The following is a 21,946-nucleotide window of genomic DNA, read 5'->3' as shown; positions in this document are numbered from 1 at the left end:
GGATGGCTACGAACTCTTCAGAAGGGACAGGCAAGGAAGGAGAGGCAATGGGGTAGCCCTATATGTCAAGGAGTGTTTCGATTGTCTAGAGGTTAATGATGGTGATGATAGGGTTGAGTATTTATGGGTAAGAATCAGGGGAAAGGCCAACAAGGCAGATGTCATGGTGGGAGTCTGCTATAGACCACCCAATCAGGATGAGGAGACAGACGAAATATTCTATGAGCAGCTGGGAGAAGTGTCACAGTCCCAAGCCCTTGTTCTCCTGGAGGACTTCAACTTACCAGATGTCTGCTGGAAATACAATACAGCAGAGAGAAAACGATCTTGGAGGGTCCTAGAGTGTGTGGAAGATAACTTCCTGAGTGAGCCAACTAGGGAAGGCACCCCACTGGACCTCGTTGTTTGTCAACAGAGAAGGACTTGTGGGAGATGTGATGGTTGGAGGCTGTCTTGGGCATAGCGATAACGAAATGATAGTTTTTGATTCTCGGAGAAGTAAGGAGGGGGGTCAGCAGAATGGCTACTTTGGCCCCACAATCCAAGGGGAAACGGTTAGCGACCTGCTACACCACTTAGACACGCCCAAGTCTGTGGGACCAGACGGGATCTGCCCAAGGGTACTGAGGAAGCTGGCGGGAGTGCTCACCAAGCCACTTTCCCTCATCTACCAGCAGTCCTGGCTAACTGAAGAGGTCCCAGTTGATTGGAGGTTAGCAAATGTGACGCCCATCTACAAGAAGGTCTGGAAGGAAGATCCAGGGAACTACAGGGCTGTCAGCCTGACCTAGGTGCCGGGGAAGGTTATGGATCAGATCATCTTGACTGCCATCACGCAGCATGTACAGGACTACCAGGCAATCAGGCCCAGTCAGCACGGGTTCATGAAAGGCAGGTCCTGTTTGACTAACCTGATCTCCTTCTATGACCAGGTGACCCACTTAGTGGATGAGAGAAAGGCTGTGGATGTAGTCTACCTAGACTTTAGTAAAGCCTTTGACACTGTTTCCCACAGCATTCTCCTGGAGAAACTGACTGCTCATGGCTTGGATGGGCATATGCTTCGCTGGGTAAAAAACTGGCTGGATGGCTGGGCCCAAAGTGTTGTGGTGAATGGAGTGAAATCCAGTTGGCGGCCGGTCACAAGCGGTGTTCCCCAGGGCTCAATATTGGGGCCAGTTTTGTTTAATATCTTTATCAATGATCTGGACAAGGGGATTGAGTGCTCCCTCAGCAAGTTTGCAGATGACACCAAGTTGGGCCAGGAGTGTTGATCTGCTCGAGGGTAGGAAGGCTCTGCAGAGGGATCTGGACAGGCTGGATCGATGGGCCGAGGCCAATTGGATGAGGTTCAACAAGGCCAAGTGCCGGGTCCTGCACTTGGGTCACAACAACCCCATGCAACGCTACAGGCTTGGAGACGAGTGGCTGGAAAGCTGCCCAGAGGAAAAGGACCTGGGGGTGTTGGTTGACAGCTGGCTGAATATGAGCCGACAATATACCCATGTGGCCAAGAAGGCCAATGGCATCCTGGCCTGTATCAGAAATAGTGTGGCCAGCAGGACCAGGGAAGTGATTGTCTCCCTGTACTCAGCACTGGTGAGGCCGCACCTCAAATCCTGTGTTCACTTTTCGGCCCCTCACTACAAGGAGGACATTGAGGTCCTGGAGCATGTCCAGAGAAGGGCGACGAAGCTGGTGAGGGGTCTGGAGCATAAGTCTTATGAGGAGCGGCTGAGAGAGCTGGGGTTGTTTAGCCTGGAGAAGAGGAGGCTCAGGGGAGACTTTATCACTCTCTACAGCTACCTGAAACGAAGTTGTAGAGGGGTGGGTGCTGGTCTCTTCTCCCAAGTGACAAGTGATAGGCCAAAAGGAAATGGCCTCAAGTTGCACCAGGGGAAGTTTAGACTGGATATCAGGAAAAATTTCTTCACTGAAAGGGCTGTCAGGCATTGGAACAGGCTGCCCAGGGAGGTGGTTGAGTCACCATCCCTGGAGGTCTTTAAAAGACTTGTGACTGAGGCGCTTAGGGACATGGTTTAGTGGTGGACTTGGCAATGTTAGGTTTATGGTTGGACTTGATGATCTTAAAGGTCTTTTCCAACCTAAACGATTCTATGATTCTATGATTCTGATACTAGTAGAAACAGATTTGGGATGTTCATTAGCTTGATTATAAAATCATTTCTTAGCACAAAGTATATACTTTCTGCCAGCATAAGCCATGCATGCCTGTAGATTTTTGCAGAGTTGACTTAAGGTGGCTAAATTTAGTTACATTTTTTAATATGGTTTTCAATGCAGTAGTTTTACCTTATTTATTAGAACTATTGAGGCTGAGTTATCTCACTTTATTTTTTAGATCAATATATAATATATATTTCCAATTCATCTATGAAAAAGAACTAGTCTGGTTTGGGATTATATGTACATATGTATATATGTGTATAAATACAAGACAGGGATCTTGTTATCCTATTCATTAGTATGGCAGGCAGCATATCTGAGCCTTGGTGCTGTTGGATTTCTCAATGTTATTAGAACAGAGACAGTAAATTATTACAATATAAGTTTATTCTTACCAATGACATTTTTATTTCTCCTGAGAAGTGTAGGATACCTATTTCCAGCAGGAGAATAATGACACTGACTATCTCCAACAGTGTGTTAGCTCAAAAGAGGATAAGGTTGAAAAAAATATAGATGCTGCAATGTTACTGAAATTTACTACATTTAAATACAGAACACTGCATTTTAAAGGCAGTTATTTTTCAGGTTGAAGGAAAAAAGTTGTCATGGCGCAGAATTGCATTAATCTCTGGTTAGCTTCCCTGAACAAACGAATTGTGTATGACTTAAAACCTTACAGATTAGGAGACCTTCTATTTGCTTATTGCACTATAGAAATCAGACAGCCCACACAATTACTCCTTTTAGATCTTCTGAAAGAAATGAATGTAAAAAGCACCAGGAGGTGCTAAAATGTGGGGAAAAATGGAGTACCAAGTTCCAGGGTTGTAAGATCATAAAACATACTGTTTACATTTTTCTGAGGATAGCATTAATGAATAATTTATCTCTTCATGGATTATGGGAACAATTTGTGACATTTTATTTTAAAATATTTTCATCCTTGCCAGTCAAGCTTAGAATTGCACTTAGACATTATATAAAGAGAAGAAGTATGATAAAAGTGGTACAAAAGCTGTTTTAAAAAGGAATCTGTTAAACAAACCAATTTGTTTGACACTTTGTCAGAGGAAAGTTAGATTTAGGCACATGCTAAGTAATCTGACTAACCTTTTTACTGGAAATGTCTTAGTCCAATTTTCTAAAGGATGAGAAAAACCTTACTTATGAAGAAAATGGTCTTATGAAGAGTTTGTGTCAAGCAGTAGTCTTTAGTATTCTACTAATTTACTGATTTTAGGTGAGATTAAGTGTAAAAAGAACAGTCACTTTTGGTTAGGTTTGGGATAGGAAGGGAGGTGATATTTGACTTTTGGCCCTATGTCATGAACCTCTTGGGTAACTGAACCTTTGCCCTGCCCAGCACAGTGATAACCTGAAGGCTTCTTCAACGGCCATAGGGGGATGAAAAATCAATTCCCATCAAATCAAATCCAATTTCAGTTCCAATTCTAAAACCTGGTAAGGAACTCGGAAAAACTTTTCCTGCAGTGCAGCATGAAAACTGAATGCTTTATACACCGTAAGATACACATGTGTAAGGCCTTAACTGACCAGGTGGGTCAGAGTTTTACAATAGTTTTGCTTCCACTGAGACTTTGAGATTTGCTGGAATGTTCACATAATTAGGACCAATTAACAGAAGCTGAAATATAAAACTCATTGCTCTCATATCTCACATGATGAGCTCCCATTCAGAAATTTCAGAAGCATCATGAAGCTTTACTGCAAAGGGAACCAAGACACCTGCAGTTTCTTTGCAGAGGTTAGAAAAGATCTAGTTTCTTATATCTTTTAAGTCTTAATTGTCCCTCATCACTACCACTGTGTGAAATCGTGTCCCAGTGACTGAAAATGCCCATGTGATCAAAAACTTAACTTATTCAAGTTCAGTTCTTAAGTAATATAACAGATTTACACTATTATGTGAATGACACTGTAATTTAAGGTGCTCATCTGCAATTCCATTATCGTTAATAACTGTACGAAGAAAATTCAGAATTACTTGCTATTCAGATTTTGCTATTAATTTGCACAGGAAATATTAATATGATGTTTATGCATTAATAAATGATGAGTTTAAAGTATGCCTACCTATTCATAGGTTTCCTCAGATGCATTTCCTATAGGAAATATTAACTTGTTTCTTTTTCAAACATACATTCTCATAGGTTTTTTCAAACAGAATAAAACTTCCTCTAAACAATTTATTTCAGTGAAAGTCTTTTATTGTCCCAACAGAAAAAAAGTTGTTTTAACCATCCCTCATTAGCTTATAGTCAACAAGACCCATATATGCCCATTGAGAACACCTATGACAGCGGAAAACAAACACAAAACATAAAAGAGGCCCAGGACAGGAAATTAGACAGCACTGAGAAAATGGGAAGAAAGGGAAGGAGATACTTTGAAAAAAATGCATAAAGTATGTTACCTGATCTTAGTTTTGGTATCTGTCCCATGAAAAATACAGGTATATTATTAAGCTTTTAAAATAATATCAATAACATTAAAAAAATAATGCAAAGATAGAATTTGAGATTATTTTTGCTTTAGAGTTTTAGTTGCAGACATGCAGACAAGAATTTCCACAAAAATAATCACGTAATTGTATAATAATCTATCTGTGATTAAATGAGACTATGAAGGCTTTGCTCCAGCATGAAAGTCATACTTTTCAATACATAACAATGTAGAAGAACATTCTTTCTCCTTATGCATTATATTTTTATCTACTACATTGGTAGAGTATGGGCTTGTCTTCCTGAATTAAAAACCTGTGAAAAAAATAGAATTATAGTGTGTGGTCCACCCCTTATATTATCTGCAATATGTGGTCTGTCCTTAATAAATTTGTGCTTAGCTGCTGTCACTACCACTCTCAAAATTAATTTCTAGAAGGTTCCTCTACCTGGCTGAAGATTAACCTGTAACTGCTAGAGATGATCGATCATAGCTATCACCAATAAGTAACAAAATCAGCCTTAGATTATAACAAGTAGATTTCTTTCCTCACACAAAAGAGAAAATAACTTGATTATTTTAAAGGTGATGGAAAGAAATTTGGCCAACAGCTGGAGGAAGGAAATGAAAGTTAAATTTCCTGGGTTCTGATCACTCTCTTTTTCTGATTATTTTTGGACAAAGTTGCAGGAATGGACCAGAAAAGAAAACAGCATCAACATTGTCATGCTTAAAATGCTCTACTGCCTTTAGCTTTGAGTTAAATGCTTCCTACGCACAGCGTCTGAGCAAAGTTAGGAGTCTAAAAATGGTTAGCTGGCTTCACAAAAGCATAGATCATAGGTTTTCTCCTCTGGCAGTCAGAAAGTAAAAGAATCTCAGGAGAAAATTGGGGCTCAGCTCCCTGTGATGCAGAGTGCTGTCACCTGGGCTAGAGGGAGGTGCCAGGGGCCCCAGCTTTCTCCCAGTGCTGGATACCCAAGCTGGGTTTGCTTTTCCTGCACAAGTGGTGCTGGAGTCCAGGGGAGCTGTGTTCTGCTCCCCTCCCGAAATTCTGCTCGGGAAAGGGGAGGCTCTGGGTTTCTGTTCCAGTGCCACATCAGGGAAAGAGCAGAGGCCCACTGTCCCCAGCTGAATGTGCCAGGCGCTGGTTTGTGGTGGGGACCACCATTGGATGGACCCTGCTTGTGTTTTCTGAGGTGAGTGTGTGTCCCTGCTGGGCTGACCGGCGGGAAGCGTGAGGAAGATGCATCCAGGTTTTTGCTGGTGATTTAGACTTTGAACTTCCTGCCCTTTTAGGGCCTGTGCAATTGCAAGCATATCCAAAAGCTCCTCCTGGAAGTTTAAGTTTACAGAGAACATACTAACGAGGGTGAAGCAGCAGTTGCAAGGGTGTTTGAAAGGCTTAAATTTTGTACCCGAATCCCCACTGCAGCATTTAGCCCTAAATAGCTCTTTTCCTAGGAACACAATTGTTCAGTAACAATTTTCTGCTTTCTTTCCTGTCCCATCCGATCCTGGTGATAATGTACCACATATGAAGTTTAAGAAGGTTTATAATTTCTTTTTCAGGTATTCCAGATTCAGCATTTTTGTTGGCTTATACTGCTGGAAAAAAAGATCATTAACTAGAAAACCAGCCAAAACTAATACCTCTGCAAATGCCTCAGTGTTCAGGAAGCAAACTTACCTAATTGTTAGGTCCCAATTGTTCTAAGTGAGCCAATAATCAGAAATTAATAAACAGCTAAATCATTCCTAGCAGAGACTAAATGTGAATCTAAACAAGGAAACCTAAAATGAAATGTTGTCATGGTGATATACAGGAGACTAAGCAAGCAGTGCAAAACTCCTCTTCCTAGGAGACCTGAGAGACTAGCTCAAATTTTTATCTGTCATGGTTAATTTATCATTTCACTGAAACAGTTGTCAACATGCAAAGTATGCAGAAGGCTTCTAACAAGTATCTTTTGGTTTTTGAGGGCACAACAGATTTTGTTTCCAAATCACATTTTCAGATTCAGCTTTACTTAAAGAGGCAAAAAAAAAAAATTTGAGGGAGTTTTTGCTATTTTTAGCTTTTTTATAAGGGCAATTAAATATTGAGATTACTTCCTCTTAAGCATGTCATCATGATGCCACGTACTGTGGTGTGTTTGACATACTGATTTCTCCAAGAAAGGAAGCAAGGAAAGTAGACCTTCGCAAAATTTATGCATGCACACTGTTAGATTAAAAAGCTGAAGTCACGGAACAGAAAAGACTTACGTGTTGTCAGTCTTAGAGCTACTGCTTGTATGGAAGGGAAAATAAGGACTCACAATCAGCACGTGACTTAATACATGTCAGTTAATTAAGTATTGGTTTTAAAGTAAATTAGGCCTTAAAAAATCTTTATTTTCAGTGTTCCATGCACTAATTTCATTATTAAATACCAGCCACTGGATTTCAGTGTCTGTTGCATTAAGTTCTTGTTCTGGGTTCGAATGTCTCTGAATTAGGAGTATATGACTACTATCTGGTAAACTGTTGAGGTTCGATCACTTAATAAGTTAACATCCCATCTCAGTAAATTCAAGAAAATATGGCAATTGCCATGCTAAGCAGAAGATCTGTTTATTTACATCTGTACCTCTTACGAAGTAATGACAAGAGTTCAGGAAAATGGCTACAAATTAGTTCTATCCAGTTAATTGAAGGTACACAAAACTACATTTAAATAAATTAGTCACACTATCTTGATTTATGGCTTCCTTTTAAACTTAGACAAACTTTGCATGCTACAAGACTAAAACGAGGGAAGACATCACTGCTTTGATATAAATTGAGATGCCACAAGTAGTTCAGCACCACACTAAGAAACTGGTTTGCTCACCTTTACAAACAGCCTAAAAAAAGCACAGTAAAGACAGCGAAGTACAGACACTGCTCCTAATTATTCTTTGCTCTCTTAAACCAGTGGGATGCTGCACGAGGGTGGGAGCGTCAAGCCCAGGCATGTGAAGCACACTCTGGGAGGTAAAGTGAACAAAGTGGATCTGGGAACCTTGCTTTGCAAGAGATTCTCCACCTCTCCATAATTATCTCTGTGGGGGATGGCTGTGGCCATTAGGCAGGCTGGAATCACAGGATGTGAATGGTGAGTAGAAACAGGAAGGTCCTTAGATGTTTCTGTCATGATACTTCACTTCAGTGATGTTGGTGTTAAACAAACATTTTAGAAGGAAAATGTCCACCATCAGGCTATGCAGGAACTCCCCTGGCATGGAGTTTAAGTGGCATTTCTGACAGAAGTGGAATGTATTTTTATTGGCTTTTCTAATGGATTTTATTTCTTACAGGAAATTATTATAGTTATATTACCTGTAGCTTCCTATTATTTTTTCTCTATTAAGACTTCATTAATTTTAAAGTTCATGAATTATTAAATGCATCTTTTATATAAATATAATTAAAAGGTGTTACTGTATATTTCCCAGTGACAGCCATAGTTAACAACAACCTTTCTGTTTTATTTTGAAAGTGGTACAAATGCCTGGGGAAAAATAATCATTGCCTATTAATATCACAGGAAGCCAAAATTCGTACTTGCATCAGAAGGAAGCTCTACAAACTGGCCGCCCCTGTAATGCACCATTTAATGGAGAAAAGCTGCATATTTACCCCTTTTATGTAGAAGAATACTGGCATGTCGGCGTCCATTTCCATTCTCGACATAGCATGAGTAATTCCCCAGGTCTGCCTCTTCCACAGAGTCAAGAATCAATGAGATGGAAACCTCCTGTTCCCCAAGATGTTCCTTGAGAACCCTGAGAAAAAAGCAACCTTCGCTGCTATTCTGCTTGTATCATAGTGGAGCATTAGATAATCATGACATAATAATGCTACTTACAATTCACAACTTTCTGGCTTCAAATTTGGCTATGGTTTGATGAAATCTTAATTAAATTATATCATGCCCTTTTCTTCCTCCCTTCTAATGAGGAGGTTTGGCTTTGTAAATGTTAATGAGAGATTCAGTTAATTGTCTTCTTTAAGCAGGATAATGTGCACACTGATAATATATTATTGCACACTCCAATGGAGATCCTGATCAGTACTAGATGGAGTCTTGAAATGTTAGAAGAGAGAAAAGTGAAAACAGTTATTTTGGGGTTTTGAGTCACGCTAGGAGTCTGGGCCAAACACACTATTTGTGCACTTTCTGAGAGTCTTCAACATGTCACTCAGAAACAGTGTGTTCATGCCAGGGTCTGAAAAATTATTTTTTCAAAGTATTACAAAATTTGACCGTGGATTATAAATCAATTGAAAGAACTGGCAGACCAGATGCTGCTCATTCATACAGATGCTAAACAAAAGACCTGCTGCATAAGACTCCGCCTGTCTTCGCATTGCTTTTTTTACCTCTTAGTAAGCCCATCAGTGGTTTTAGAAACCCAGCAAAGCAAATGACAAACTGCTCTACGCTGCTCCTTCACGTCACACCTGACAAAAGAAGTGGAAACCAGCCTTCCTGCTCCTCCCTCCACAAAACAAGAAAATTGTAATGAGGTTCTTGTCACCTTTTTATCAGACTTCAGCATGCCAAGTTTCTGGCTGAAGGGCTTAGGAAAAGCTTTAGATGTGAAATACAACTGATCTGGTTGTCATGTTCCATTTAGTGTATTGGTCTTGAGCTTTATAGAATAAACTTGAAGCACACTGGGGTGAAATATGCTTCCATTTTGCCTATTTTTGGGACCTGGAGATGATCTTGAATGTCTGTGTGGCCTTCTTGATTTTGGTAAAGGAACTGTTTCTGTTACTTTGGTTACACTGAAGAAGTCCAAGGTTAAGCTGAAAATGAGTGCGACTTCATGTCTTTTGATGAAATAATAAACTCCTATGTAAGAAGTGAATTGTAAATAAGCTCAGTTTGTTCTATTATAACAATCACTGTAGATGAAAAATTTGGGATTATTTAGCTTCCTTTGAAATGCACATTTAGATTTGCCTTCATTTCTTGGTTTATCCATGATATATAGGCATAGTGTTATACACACATACAGAATTAAAAATGAAAAAGGAATCTCTTCAGATCCAAGTAGATACGTCATATTGGATAGGAGTTGGTACACTATGTCAAGCATGTAATTCTCAATACAAAAACCACTTTTTTCTTAATTTCAAAATGAAGCAGCACTTTCAGGAACAGTAAAAGTACATGACATGAATTGCCAGATCCTCTCTAAAACAAGTATTTCAGCAGATAAAAGCAGCCCACATAACAGGATGCTTGGATCTCACAGGCCAGATAACATCCCAGGAAACTCATTTTTTTCCTTGAAGAAAAGAAATCAAAACATTCCAAAAGAGAAGCCAGACTTCAGCATTTATTTAAGGCTCCATGCTTTAAAACAATTCTTTAGAGCTGTTTTCCTTGATGTATTTATTTTTCTTTATTTCATCTTAGTAACTGTCTTAATAGTTCTTAGTGTAGATCGCCACAGTTTGAAGAAGTCACTATGCAAATTTCAGTTGGTTACACTACCGTACTTGTCGGGACGCTATTCTACTTTTGCAGGTCTCTAACATCAGATTTGTGCGAGGCGTGCATTTTTCTGTTCTCTACTGGTGGAGTTGAAAAGCAAAAGCATGGATGTTGCAAAAACAGAGATCAGATCCAAAGTGTTCCTGAGTTAGTCTGTGATAACAAGTATTACATTTACTATCAAAACAAGATATTGACTGAAAGAACAAAATGCCTTTTCTTTTACCTGATGTCACTTTCCCAGACTCGACTATCATCCAAATCTTCAATAAACTTCTCCCCTTTCATCCAGTAGATTAAAGGACTGACATCTCCACTATATCCAAAGAAAGCTCGGCAGGTTAGATTAGCAGAACCCCCTGTTGCAAAGAATGTAAGAAAATACGTTATTTCAAAAATTGTAAAAGAAGTTTCATTTTTGAATCAGTTGCTTTTGTTGATTTAAAAAAAAATATATCTGTAGATACCCTCAGTTTCTAGCTGCTGTTGAAAATGTGCAAAAGTATCTACTTGTCTTGCAACTGTTGTTCAATATAATTTCTGAAAATAAATACAATAAAAATTAAATTAAAAGTTACATAAGAACAGGCTTAAATTTTTTATTCTTTCACCAACATTTTTTCTATGTTTGGTAAGGAAATGAAAGACTATGTTTTTTCAAAAAGAGCTAACTTAACCAAAGATTTCCATGTTTTCTCTGAAAACAGGTAAAGGTTATGTAAAATAGCCATGCAGTCACATCTGTGCTAGTTCAGCTTTGCAATAGTTTCTGCAAAGAGGCTGGTAGATTCCTACAGGGTACCATTTCCAAGGGACAGCCAGTAGAATGACGTATGCTCGTTGCTAAGTTATTTTGCAGAAAAGTATTAAATACTGAAACAGAAAAATGAAGACATGTGAATTCATTCCGTATGTTGTGAGACATGTCTCACCGCATGAATGAGAATAGCCATTAGGTACACACAGCAAGGAGCAAAAATTCTATATATGAGCAGTGTTACTTATTTAATCGTTATAATGAAAATTAAAAAATGCAATATGCCTTCACTTTGGTTTATTTTCATTGTGTAGTCTTACACTGTGTTAGTACCACTTGGCTTTGGGGTTTCAGCTAGAGCACATACAGGGATCGAAATAGTACTTCACATGCATTTTGTATGCTGGTAAGATTGGATAAAACTAGCGGTACTGTGGACAGCCACGTAGCTAAAGATCTCCCATTCACTGCTGTAAAGTTGTTTGTCTCAACATGCACCAACCCTTCTAAACTGCTATGTTTATTTCTTTAGCGGATAATTACACAGTGATTTAAAGAAGTGTTGTGATTTAAGGAATGTTTTTTTCCCCCCTGAGGAGAGTATTTTCATGGAGTTTATATTACCGGTGAGACCAAATTCATATTTTATTTACACTTTCAATTTTTGATCTTAGGATTTTAAAGCTGACTGACCACAGCTCCTGGAAAAAAAAAAGATGCATTGTTAACACTACTTCATTCTATACAGAGATGCCATGAGAAGCCCATCTGGGTTCAATGAATTTCCTGAAAAATACACCTGGTCCTTCTCAAACATATGACATTAATATTTGAACATCTTATTTACTTTTTAGAATGTAGGATGTTGTATTACAAGAAGATTAATTATTAAATAAATGTCTTATTTATCTGAAATGATTTGTGGTTTTCTGTAAAAGCATCCGACTCCTCTACCTGGCTTGAACTCTCACATCCATGCCATAAAAGGTGCAGGCAGAATCAAATGTTTGTAATCAAAATATGCAACATGAAGGCGAGTACCATCTGTGTTGCTTTCACAAGCTGTTTAGGAACTGAGTTGCTTTTAGTCATTACACAAACTTTTGGTTGGTGCCACACACTTTGCCAGTAATGCCTGCTAAGGAGACAGGAGTATCCCAGAACTTGTAACTAGGATGGAGAGGAGGGTGTCATTTGTAATCAAAAGGTATGAAATCAAATCTCTGACTAATGAGACATTTTGATAATCTCATCTCATTTAGAGCACTGTTACCAAATGTAAGCTGAAGATCTTCAGCGAGAGGACAAAAACTTTATAATGACAACCACAGCCCCTGTTTCCACACCCCGGAAGGAATGGTCAGGACACCTCCCTGGAAACCCACTTCCTCAATCTATATACAGCTCACGAAGTGCCATTTGGAAGCACTGGAGAGAAAGATTTTTGCAATCTGGAAGCCATTTGCGAGGAATGAGATGAGCATTGGGACACCACTTAATGTGGGTCAAGTACATGAAAACGTGTAACATGATAAACTTCCTGGTTGTACCCAGGACATTTTAACAGATGCAAACCCAGTTTCTTATAGAAGTTGCATAGCAGATATAAGCTAGCTTTTTTTGGTTTTGTTTTGTTCATCATGATTATGATACATGAACATGTGAAAATGAAAATACAAAACCTTAAAGGATTATGAATGTCTTGGTCACAGTCATCCAGTCTAGCACATGTTCAGGGCCATGAAATGCCTAGCAATCACAGCATTGGTGGACTCTGGTCACTCTCAAAACAGGCAAAGGTACCTGCACATCTAAAGCAAAAGCAGGCTTCTGTGATAATTGGATAACCCCTATGGCATTGTCTACCAGTCTTAGAAGGAAGAGTGCTACCTAATGCATTACTGCCACTTCTTGGGCTTTTTCTGGAGCTTTCCCACCAAGTCAAGGCCCAGGTGAAACTTTTTAGCGTTTAAGAGCTGGCAAGATCACAGCTGGAGGGACTGTAGCTTCTGGCCAACTTATCCATGATTCACAGAAATTAGGCACCACAGGTGCTGAACCATCAAAGCTCTCCAGGTTCCTGCAGTTAACAGGCACCCACTGAGAGCTGATTTTTGCATTGTGCAGGCCTCTAAGCCTTTTACAGGTGAATATCAACATGCATACATTTGCTTTTTAAAAATAAACATGTTTAGTTAAGGGCAAAAAATGTTAGAAAATAAGAGTTTGTAAGATTAAGGCTTTTTTCCTCATTAAATTCTTAAAGAAATTTCCCCCTTAAATATGACATGTAAACATATTTTTAAACACAGAATCCAAAGTTTCTATTCAACATGAAATATTTATACCTAGAAATAAATTAGGAAGGATGGAATGCCTCTTAGCAGTACTGTGTCGATTATAGTCGCTGAGCAAAGGCCATTAAAGTGCTGTGTGTTCAGCTATAAATTACCTATGCTGTCTACCTTGACCAATCTTCACAATAAGCCAGTGGGAAGTTCATTAGCAGGTCATCAAGAAAGATTCAGTGACCAGCTAATGACCAACTGTGACCATTAATGAGGAGGACTGTTACTCCAGAGATCACAGCTCTTTGCAGAGGGCAGTGGAGCTCACGTGGTGGAGCAGAGATGCTCACAGCTGCAGGCACATGTAAGTAATGGGCAAAGGCTGATTGAAGGGCAGTATTATGAGTGGACAGAGTGTTTTGGGAATAAATCTTGATCTCTGCTCCAGAGCTGCCCTCATGTGACTGAGTGTATGCTGTAGAATGGGCTACATTATTCCCGAGACATGCACCTTTGAAATGAGTGGTCAGAGGATGCTGAGTTTGGTACAGAGCAGCTGCTCTGCATAGGCAGTCTGTTTTTAAGAAGTCTGCATATTTTTAGAAAGCATGCAAAATTTAAGTAAATAAACAAAAAAGCTGCTTTGCTTCATGTTTAAGCTAATGTACAAAACAACCTGTCAGCCAATTAATAGAAATCACTCACAATTAACCCTAAACCTCTCCGTGTGATTTCTGTGCTGAGAAAAACTATGGAAGTTATTTGAAAACTGTAAAAGTTTGATGAATGGATAAGTAATGTTTTCTATGCCATTAATTTAAATTTTCCTGTAAATGCTGGATTATTAGTTTTATAATCTATCTTTGAAGGAATTTAAACACACATTTTAAATTAACTACTAGGGAAATCCATTTCTCTCTCTGTGTCCCCTTTACTGTGAGATGTTGTAAATTCTTGAGAATGTTCTGTCTTAAGTTAGTTCCTGGGTAAACTGGATTTTTTTATGGACCCTGGAAAAGTCCAAAGGCATGAGATTAGAATTATTAAGTGAAACTGATAGTGTTGGGGTTTTATTAACATTCCCTCAAAAAAAAAAAAAACAAAACCAAAAAAAACCCAAACCCAAAACACTCTAAAGAAAGGATAAAGAAAAAAATGCCACTTTTGATTTCTCAGTATAATTGCCATTTTTGACTGTGAAATAACGCAATAAAGACATGTAAGAGAACACCTAAAAAGTGAGCTTCAACTGCATATGTCTCCATCGCCCTTATTTCTGAAGAGGAATATGCTCTTACTGTATTGAGCTGATTTTTGTAAAAACTGGAATATGTAGCACTACATGTTCCTGCTGCTTGCTGTGATAAAGTTGCACGGTCAACTCTAGCCATCTGGGTTCAAGCTAAATTAACCAAAAGCTCTTTGCCATCTAAATTGAGAACAATTTTTATTACACAGTATGCTTTCAAGTAGAGCAGAATGCACGGAGGGACCAAAACAAAGTGTACTTCCTTGAAACCAGCAAATCCTTTCAGCAGAGCAACACTCTGGTTTTGTGTCCATTTTCTCTAATTGGCAATATTTGGGGCACTTTGCAAACTACTGCTGTGGGAGCTATGCCCAGGAGAGGGCACTGTCTAACTTCTAAACATTAAAAAAAAAAAAAAAAAAAAAGTCAAAGTAAATTCCTAGTGTATTAGCCCTAATTAAAAACATCAGCCTGCTAAGAACCTGCTAATTGTAATTAGCAAATAGTGACTGTTTTGTGGTAGTGAAATGTCATCTTGTATGGGCAGTTTAAATTACACTTGCACCATTAGTCATACAAGTCAGCATACACCGTGATGTCACTCGTTCTAGCCTTTGATTTGACAGATTCTTCGGTGAAAGACAACCATTTTTGTTGGAAGCATTACCATTCTTTCCATTTGCGTTAGAGAAAAAGTACTGACAAAATATCAGTCTTCCAAGTGGAGAGGTGTAAAAGCTGTTAAATTCCTAGGTGTGATGGATAGGTGGCAATTCCTCACAAAGTCAGTGACCCACTTGTTTTGCCAATGTCAAGTGCCAAGCCCAGCAGGCAGGGGGGTTGAAGCTGCTCATGTTTTCAGAGAAGTCTTACATCCTAAGACAGTTCTTGAAAGCCTTCTTGTAAACATGATTAAGGAAAAATAAAAGGAAAAAAAAAAGAAAAATAAGGTACCATATACTTTTCAGTCATGAGCCTTGATCATATGATCATATTCTAGGGATCTGTAAGTCTTCTCTTAGAGCAGGACGAACTGCACAGATTTCTCTTGATTACTTCCTTGCCTGCACAAAGTATTACCTACTGCTATGCTGCCCTCCAGTTTACATACATATTTTCACATCCTGATGTCTTGTACTCTCTTACCAGATAGCAACTGTCTTGCTGTGTGTTTCATATAGCAGGTTAGGCCAAATTAAACAAACAAATAAAAAGCAATGCTGTTTTCTGAAATATAACTGCAAGCTAGGATCTGCTAAATTCTAGTCTCGTCACTGAGTGGTATGTTGTGAAGTCTTTGGCAAGGCATCAGGTCTTGCATCCATACAATTGTGAACACAATGTGCAAATTCTCTCTACTTTGAATTCAGTGGATGTAGGTTTGAAAGGGCTGGGTATTATCATTCCACTAAATATTATCATGCAAGCACCATACAAAGTGGCAGAATGTGATTACACAGCTATATCTCTTCATTAATAGACCTGTCTATATTTTGCTATGCTGCGAAGCAGATTGTTGATTGCACAGGACTGAATTACATATTGAATAAGTTCTTCAGGCCATAAATGTGTAAATTTAGAGTACATACAACCATTCCTCCACAAAAAACCCCCATCAGCTGAAGGTTTGCAACAAGATCAGAGAGAGATTGTAGCTTTTGAACTTTCACTGAATTTGTAGATATCACTATCTATAGGAGAGGTTAAAAATCACTTCCTTTAATTTATATTTCTTTTTTTTAATTGGAAAAAAGCCTACTTCATACTCATTAGGTTTTTCTTTGTTCTTTTTTTTTCTACTTAGAAGTTAGCCCTCTTCAGCATAGAGCTAAACTCGTTTGCCCACACATAGTCATTTACTGCCACATAAAAAGCCCTTTACCCCACAAGGCTTCCAGCTGCTGAATGACAGTTCAACAGTAAGACACTTAATGGAGGTATCTGTATGTTGCTGCTTACATGTTACCTGCCATCAGCCCTGAGATATTTGAGTCTGCAACACTTAATAAAGTGCTATACTGAAACATACATGGTAAGATCTAAGATTAACCTAAGAGTATTAAAAATTTTTTGTGGACTGCTTCATAGGTTGTGAAGGAAAAGAAACCTAAATCCTTTCTGCTTTCAACAGGCTCTTTAGCAGCAGGACTGTCAGAGACAGAGTCAATGAAGACAGCAACCACCACAGCAAACTGCAGAAAAAGAAGTGATATATAGGACTTTGGGCTTGAAATGCCCAGAACATCTCTCAGGTACACATACTGTTAAACTAACCTTCATTTCACAAGAGGTAACAAAACCCCTGAACCAATAATCTTGATTTTCCTAACAGCAGACCTCTCCTCTTGATAGCTGGTAATGTCAGGCTGATAAATTAGTTGTTCAGCAAGTATTTTTCATTCCTTCCTCTTCAGAAGTAGAGGCTGGAGTGGGAGAAAACAACTATCACAAGCATAAAGCAAGAGTTGCCAAAGAAAAGGAAAGTCACTGCAATTGTTTTACAAGCTTGACTTAACTTTTACTCCAGAAGCTCATATTTTTTCATTTTTTTTAGACAAATGAATTTCTCAGACACTTTTTTCCTGTGCCCTCTCTGTCAGATCAAAAAATAATTTCTGTTTTAAAACCTTAGCTGTTTTTAGATACAAGTCACAAGAAAATATCCTAGGTAAAAAAAAATCTCCAATGGAAAAAAAAAGAGGTGGCTCTTAATGTCAAACTTCACGTATTTCTTAGCTCTTACAGGCTTATAACTTGGGAGCTTTAAGACTGTCTGCACCATGCATAACTTAATATTGTTCAGTGTTTTGTTTCTGGATTCTTTTTCAACAGTACTGCCTTTGACTACAGTGCTGTGGCTTTTGCATTTTAATGATGCTACATGGTAAGAAAACAAGCTTAGCTACCAGACTGAAGTTCCCTTTGCAAAAAGAAGTCCCATAAGGACTCCTATAAGGAGTCCCATATGGGACACCATACTTCTTATGGTCTCTCTCTGTGCCTCAAAAACGAGGTAGGTAGGTCATGCACCAAGAGATGCCACTGCCCCTCAGCAGTCTCTGCCCACCAGAACGGCCTCTTGCGGCTTCAGCTTTGTGAAGTCCTGCTCCTGGTCACGTTCTGGGCAACTCCTAGAATAGCAGGAAGTGTTTCCTGATTATCTTTTCACATTTCAGGGAGGTTAGATTAGGCAAAAAAATGAAAATAATTCAACTCTCTGGTAAAGAATATTTATTGTTAAGAAATATATTAAGAACTGTAACCTCCTGGAGTTCCGTAGATGACTCTGGGCCCCAAGAAACTGCAAAGCTGGAATAACTTCTCTATTAGTTAAGGAAGACAGTTTCAAGCCATTACAGCTCTCACAACATTTTCCTCATTTCCGTACAAAACCCAGAGGCAAAGCAGCAGCAGACTGAAAGTGGGACTTAGGCGGCTCCCCTGAGTTAGAACGCAGCTGTCGCTAGACTTGTTTTGCTAAGTTGCTACTTGACATAATGATAAATCCAGTCCACCTATGCCTGCGATGACAATAATTTTCTAGTATAGCACACTTGCAATAGCACAGCTCCCTTTTCACTTTGCTTTCTTTTACCCGTGCAAGCTGTAGAAATAATTGACCTTTTTTAAATTTTTCTTTTAACCTGAAGAGTGTTGGCCCAACAGATGAAAACATTCAAATCTCTTGCCATGGAGGTTTTGTTATAAATACTGTTTTCTCATTCTTTCTGAAGAGAATATAGTGGGTTTGATTTGGTCTCTTGTGGGTGCCAGTCCATGTCAAAAAACACTGCATGTAAACCATGGCAACCAGCTGCAGCCCCAGTACCTTCTCCCAGCCTCCCTCTCAGGTCCACAATGCTTTCTGTACAAGGGAAATGCAGACTGTCCTGGATTCCGGATGATGATAAATAACACACTTTTTTCCAAAAGAGGTTAACTCTGGGGCACTGTAGCAAACAACTCACTGTGTCAGATGACTCTTAAACAGAAATATCAATAATCTTAAGGAACAGATTTGGCAATTCAGTTTACATACAAATTATTGGCTATTCAACCTCTTGCAGCTATTTCAGCCCCTGACTGTTCAGCAAGTTGATTTCTTCAGGCATAGCACTTGATGAACAGAGTTAGACACTGTGTTTCACTATAATGTCTCATAATGACTGGTCTTTAACTGCTTTGGAAAGAGGGATTGTAGTGTTTGTGCAATCATTAAATAATCTGAGTACACACAGCATATTCTCAGCTTTGGAGTCACACATATATATTAAATAATAAGTTGTGGGTTTATTTTCCATTGGTCAGCCTGAATGCTCTTTTCCTCCCTTTGCCCTTTCTTCATGAGCAAGCCTACCACAGATTGAGTAAGTTGCAGGGAATTATTCAGGCAAGGAAGTATTCTGAAAAATACTGTAGAGTTGGGCTGCGTATGGAAGATTTTTTGTTAAAGTAGAGCTTTTGGAAAGTGGCAGGCACAGTGTCACCTACACCTGCTAGGTGGGTATTAAGGGAATTGAGACTCCAAATAACAAGCAATAAATAATTAAACACTGTATCTTCCTCTGGTGAACCTTACTCTTCAGCACACACTGGCAACATTAGCAGCTGTAAGATTTTAATGTTCAGTCAGATCACACCATATGATGGAAAATATAATTTGGAAAAGACTCAGGCTAGTTTGGCAAGCATGTGGATGAGTGTATGGGATCACCTACCTAAACTGGTTGCGGTGCCCAAAGGAGAGATGCAGGGAGTTGTGATTCGACTGAGCTTTGTCTCACCTTGACTGATCCTTATCTGTGCAGAGATGACTTGGGGAGAGCTGTGGAAATGGCTCAGCCTGGGCTTGCCTGAACACTGCATCATGAAAAGAACCAAAACCTGAACGATCCCTTAATAAACAAAATGCCCTGAGTACCATTCCACCACTCTTCAGTAACTTTGTGTGCTAGACATCACTAAAGTAGCCATACAGACTAAAGAGCCATCAAGGCACCAGAGAGAAACATTCACACATAATCCTGCCCCCACCCATCAAATCAGGGAATAAAAACTGTAAGGTTTGGACAGGAAAGGGGAGAGTCTTTTTCCAAAGATACAGCTGGCCTATAGGAGATTCTTTCCCCCTTGTTCAGGATGCTGTGCAAGGTAACTTCCCGGGGATTAAGAAGCCTTCCCTGAGAGAGAGGGTAAGTGATTAAGAAACATAGGTATGGCATTTGGCATGCTTTAAGATCGTGATTAGCACACTCTTTTAAGGTATTAATATCTAACGCGCTTGTGGTTTGTGTTAGTACATTCTGGAAATCACTTGTAGGTTGTAATAGTGTATTTAATTGCAATAGTGCATTCCTCCATTGTATCCATAAAAACCTGCAATAGTGGCGTATTGGACCTGTGAGTGAAGTTCAAACAAATTGTTAATTTGAACCTTACAGTGAAGTCTCTCTCTCTGTCACAATGGGGAAAGCTACCATTCCCATGAAGCAATGTGGCACAACAGGATAAATACAATTGAAATAAACCACATCTATTACATGAATCAAAATATTTCAATTTGGCTGAAAATGATGTGAAACCACTCCTCTGTTTAAATTTTCACCAGGAAAGCCATTAAGCACCACTGAAAATTGGAGGCCTGATGAACTGAACCTGTTGGTTACTAATAAAACAGGTAAGTAAAATCAACACCAACTTTCCCTTTTATGGCAATAAAGCCTCTGAGGGTAGGAAGCTATTTCATGCTTATTCATACTGGGTTTTTCTACGTAAACAAAACAGTGAAAAAGAATGATATATGTATAGTTAAGTTGTGCTTGTGTTTTAAATTGTGGTGTCCCCACCTTATGTCATGAAGGTATTGCAATGGACAAAGAAAATACTAATTCTTAGTATATTCTCAGAAATAGATGATGTTTGCCATTTAATTATCACATGGACTAATATCTGTTTATATAACTTAAAAGTCCTAACACATCAGATATTTCTATTGCTTAAAAATGTGAATCCATGCTGTTTCTAACAGCACTAGGTTTTCTGGTTTTACACCACAGTCATTACACTATGTAGTCTTTTTACTCCTGTTGGATGTGTGAGTTAGTCCCCTGTTTTCCAGCAAAACTCCTGAAAAAATATTGATGAAAACAAACCCCTCTCATTCACAAAGATGCAAATGGAGAAACTTGTTTGCTTGTCCATGACAAACACGCTATGCTCTTGGACCACAGACATGTTGGAATCTACTGCTATTGATCAGCTTCCTCTCCACACGAAAGGCAGAAAGGCTTTTTCAGTATATACCTCTATGAAATTGCATATTGATAGACAATACTTAGCGAGGGCAGCTGCACAAATGCTACCAATGGAATAAAAAGAATCCAGGTAGCACTGTATATCTGCTACCTGAGTTTAAAGGAAAAAAAGTATAGAAATGGGGGCAAGATTGAATTCTTGGTGCTATACCCTGCTTTCTGACCTGCAGGTATACAAGTGGATGCATGAGAGCTTCTGCCCCATGGCAGGGCCTGTCCATTGCTCCCAGCCCCAGAAACCTGCCTTCCCTCACTCTGATTTTTGGAATGGGTGAAGACCTGTCATCTGCATCCACCTCCACAGATAGTAGCTGTTCTTGCACCACAAGGGCAAGAGTGGGAGAGTTGTTCTTGTACTCCTAAATTACACTGTTCAAGGACTGGCTTTATCTTGGCCAGCAGTCTCTAACAGGAACAAGGCCTGGCCGGGCTGGAGGCCAGGAAGAAGCAGAGCCTGATGTGTCCATCTGTGTTTGAAGTAGGTGCAGTTCTGGGCATCATAAACCGTAATTCTTCCAAAACAATTTCCTTCTCAAAAACAATTAATCATCAAATTATTTTGGTTTCTTTCTCCTGTTTGTCAATAAGAGATGCTCTTGAGTACTGGAAAATCTGGACAACATCAAGGCTTAAATGATTTATCTTCTTGCAGCAGCCACATAGGCCTCATTTCTCTAGTCCACCTTCGTTCTCCTTTAGCTGTAATTTCCACAGTTGCACTGTACAGGGTCCTGCCAGCGAAACTCCTGAGAGATTTAGGGCTCCTGTACCTGAAGCCAAATACCTGAGGTTAGCAAGCAGTATATCAGTCCTTGTTACTAGCATGATTGTGAATTTCCTGATCAATTTACACAACCTACCCTTCTCCTGCTGCATGCCCATCAATACTGTAATTTTTGTTTTAATTTTCTGAAAGTGCTCTGAGAGGTACAAGAGTTGTGACATTTCTTAAAAGCAGAAGAAAGTGAAGGAAGATTTCACCTTCCTCCATTCAAGCCCTAGGAACACAGAACATTTTCTACAGTGTTGTGTTTTTTTAACAGATTTTGCAGTTCTCAAAGCCAGGACTAAAAGCAGAGTTTGAGTGACAATAGAAATATAAGGTACGACAGCTGCTGGTTACAGGAACAGAGACAAATATTCATTATGCAA

The 21,946-nt window shown here is 39.2% G+C and overlaps 1 protein-coding gene across 1 annotated transcript in view; it reads right to left on the bottom strand.

The window, feature by feature from the left end:
* Window positions 1-21,946, bottom strand: part of IL1RAPL1 (interleukin 1 receptor accessory protein like 1) — a 381,033-nt gene that overhangs the window by 21,473 nt on the left and 337,614 nt on the right. Inside the window, exons 9-10 of the mRNA XM_059817534.1 lie at window positions 10,413-10,545; window positions 8,317-8,462 (exon numbers count right to left, since the gene is read on the bottom strand). Coding sequence (XP_059673517.1) covers window positions 8,317-8,462; window positions 10,413-10,545 — 279 coding nt within the window. The remainder of the gene's footprint in view (window positions 1-8,316; window positions 8,463-10,412; window positions 10,546-21,946) is intronic.

Source organism: Gavia stellata, chromosome 1 (assembly GCF_030936135.1).
Source record: "Gavia stellata isolate bGavSte3 chromosome 1, bGavSte3.hap2, whole genome shotgun sequence".
NCBI lineage: Eukaryota > Metazoa > Chordata > Aves > Gaviiformes > Gaviidae > Gavia > Gavia stellata.
The sequence above is the reverse complement of the archived record's forward strand: the minus strand, read 5'-3'. Positions and strand labels throughout refer to the sequence as shown.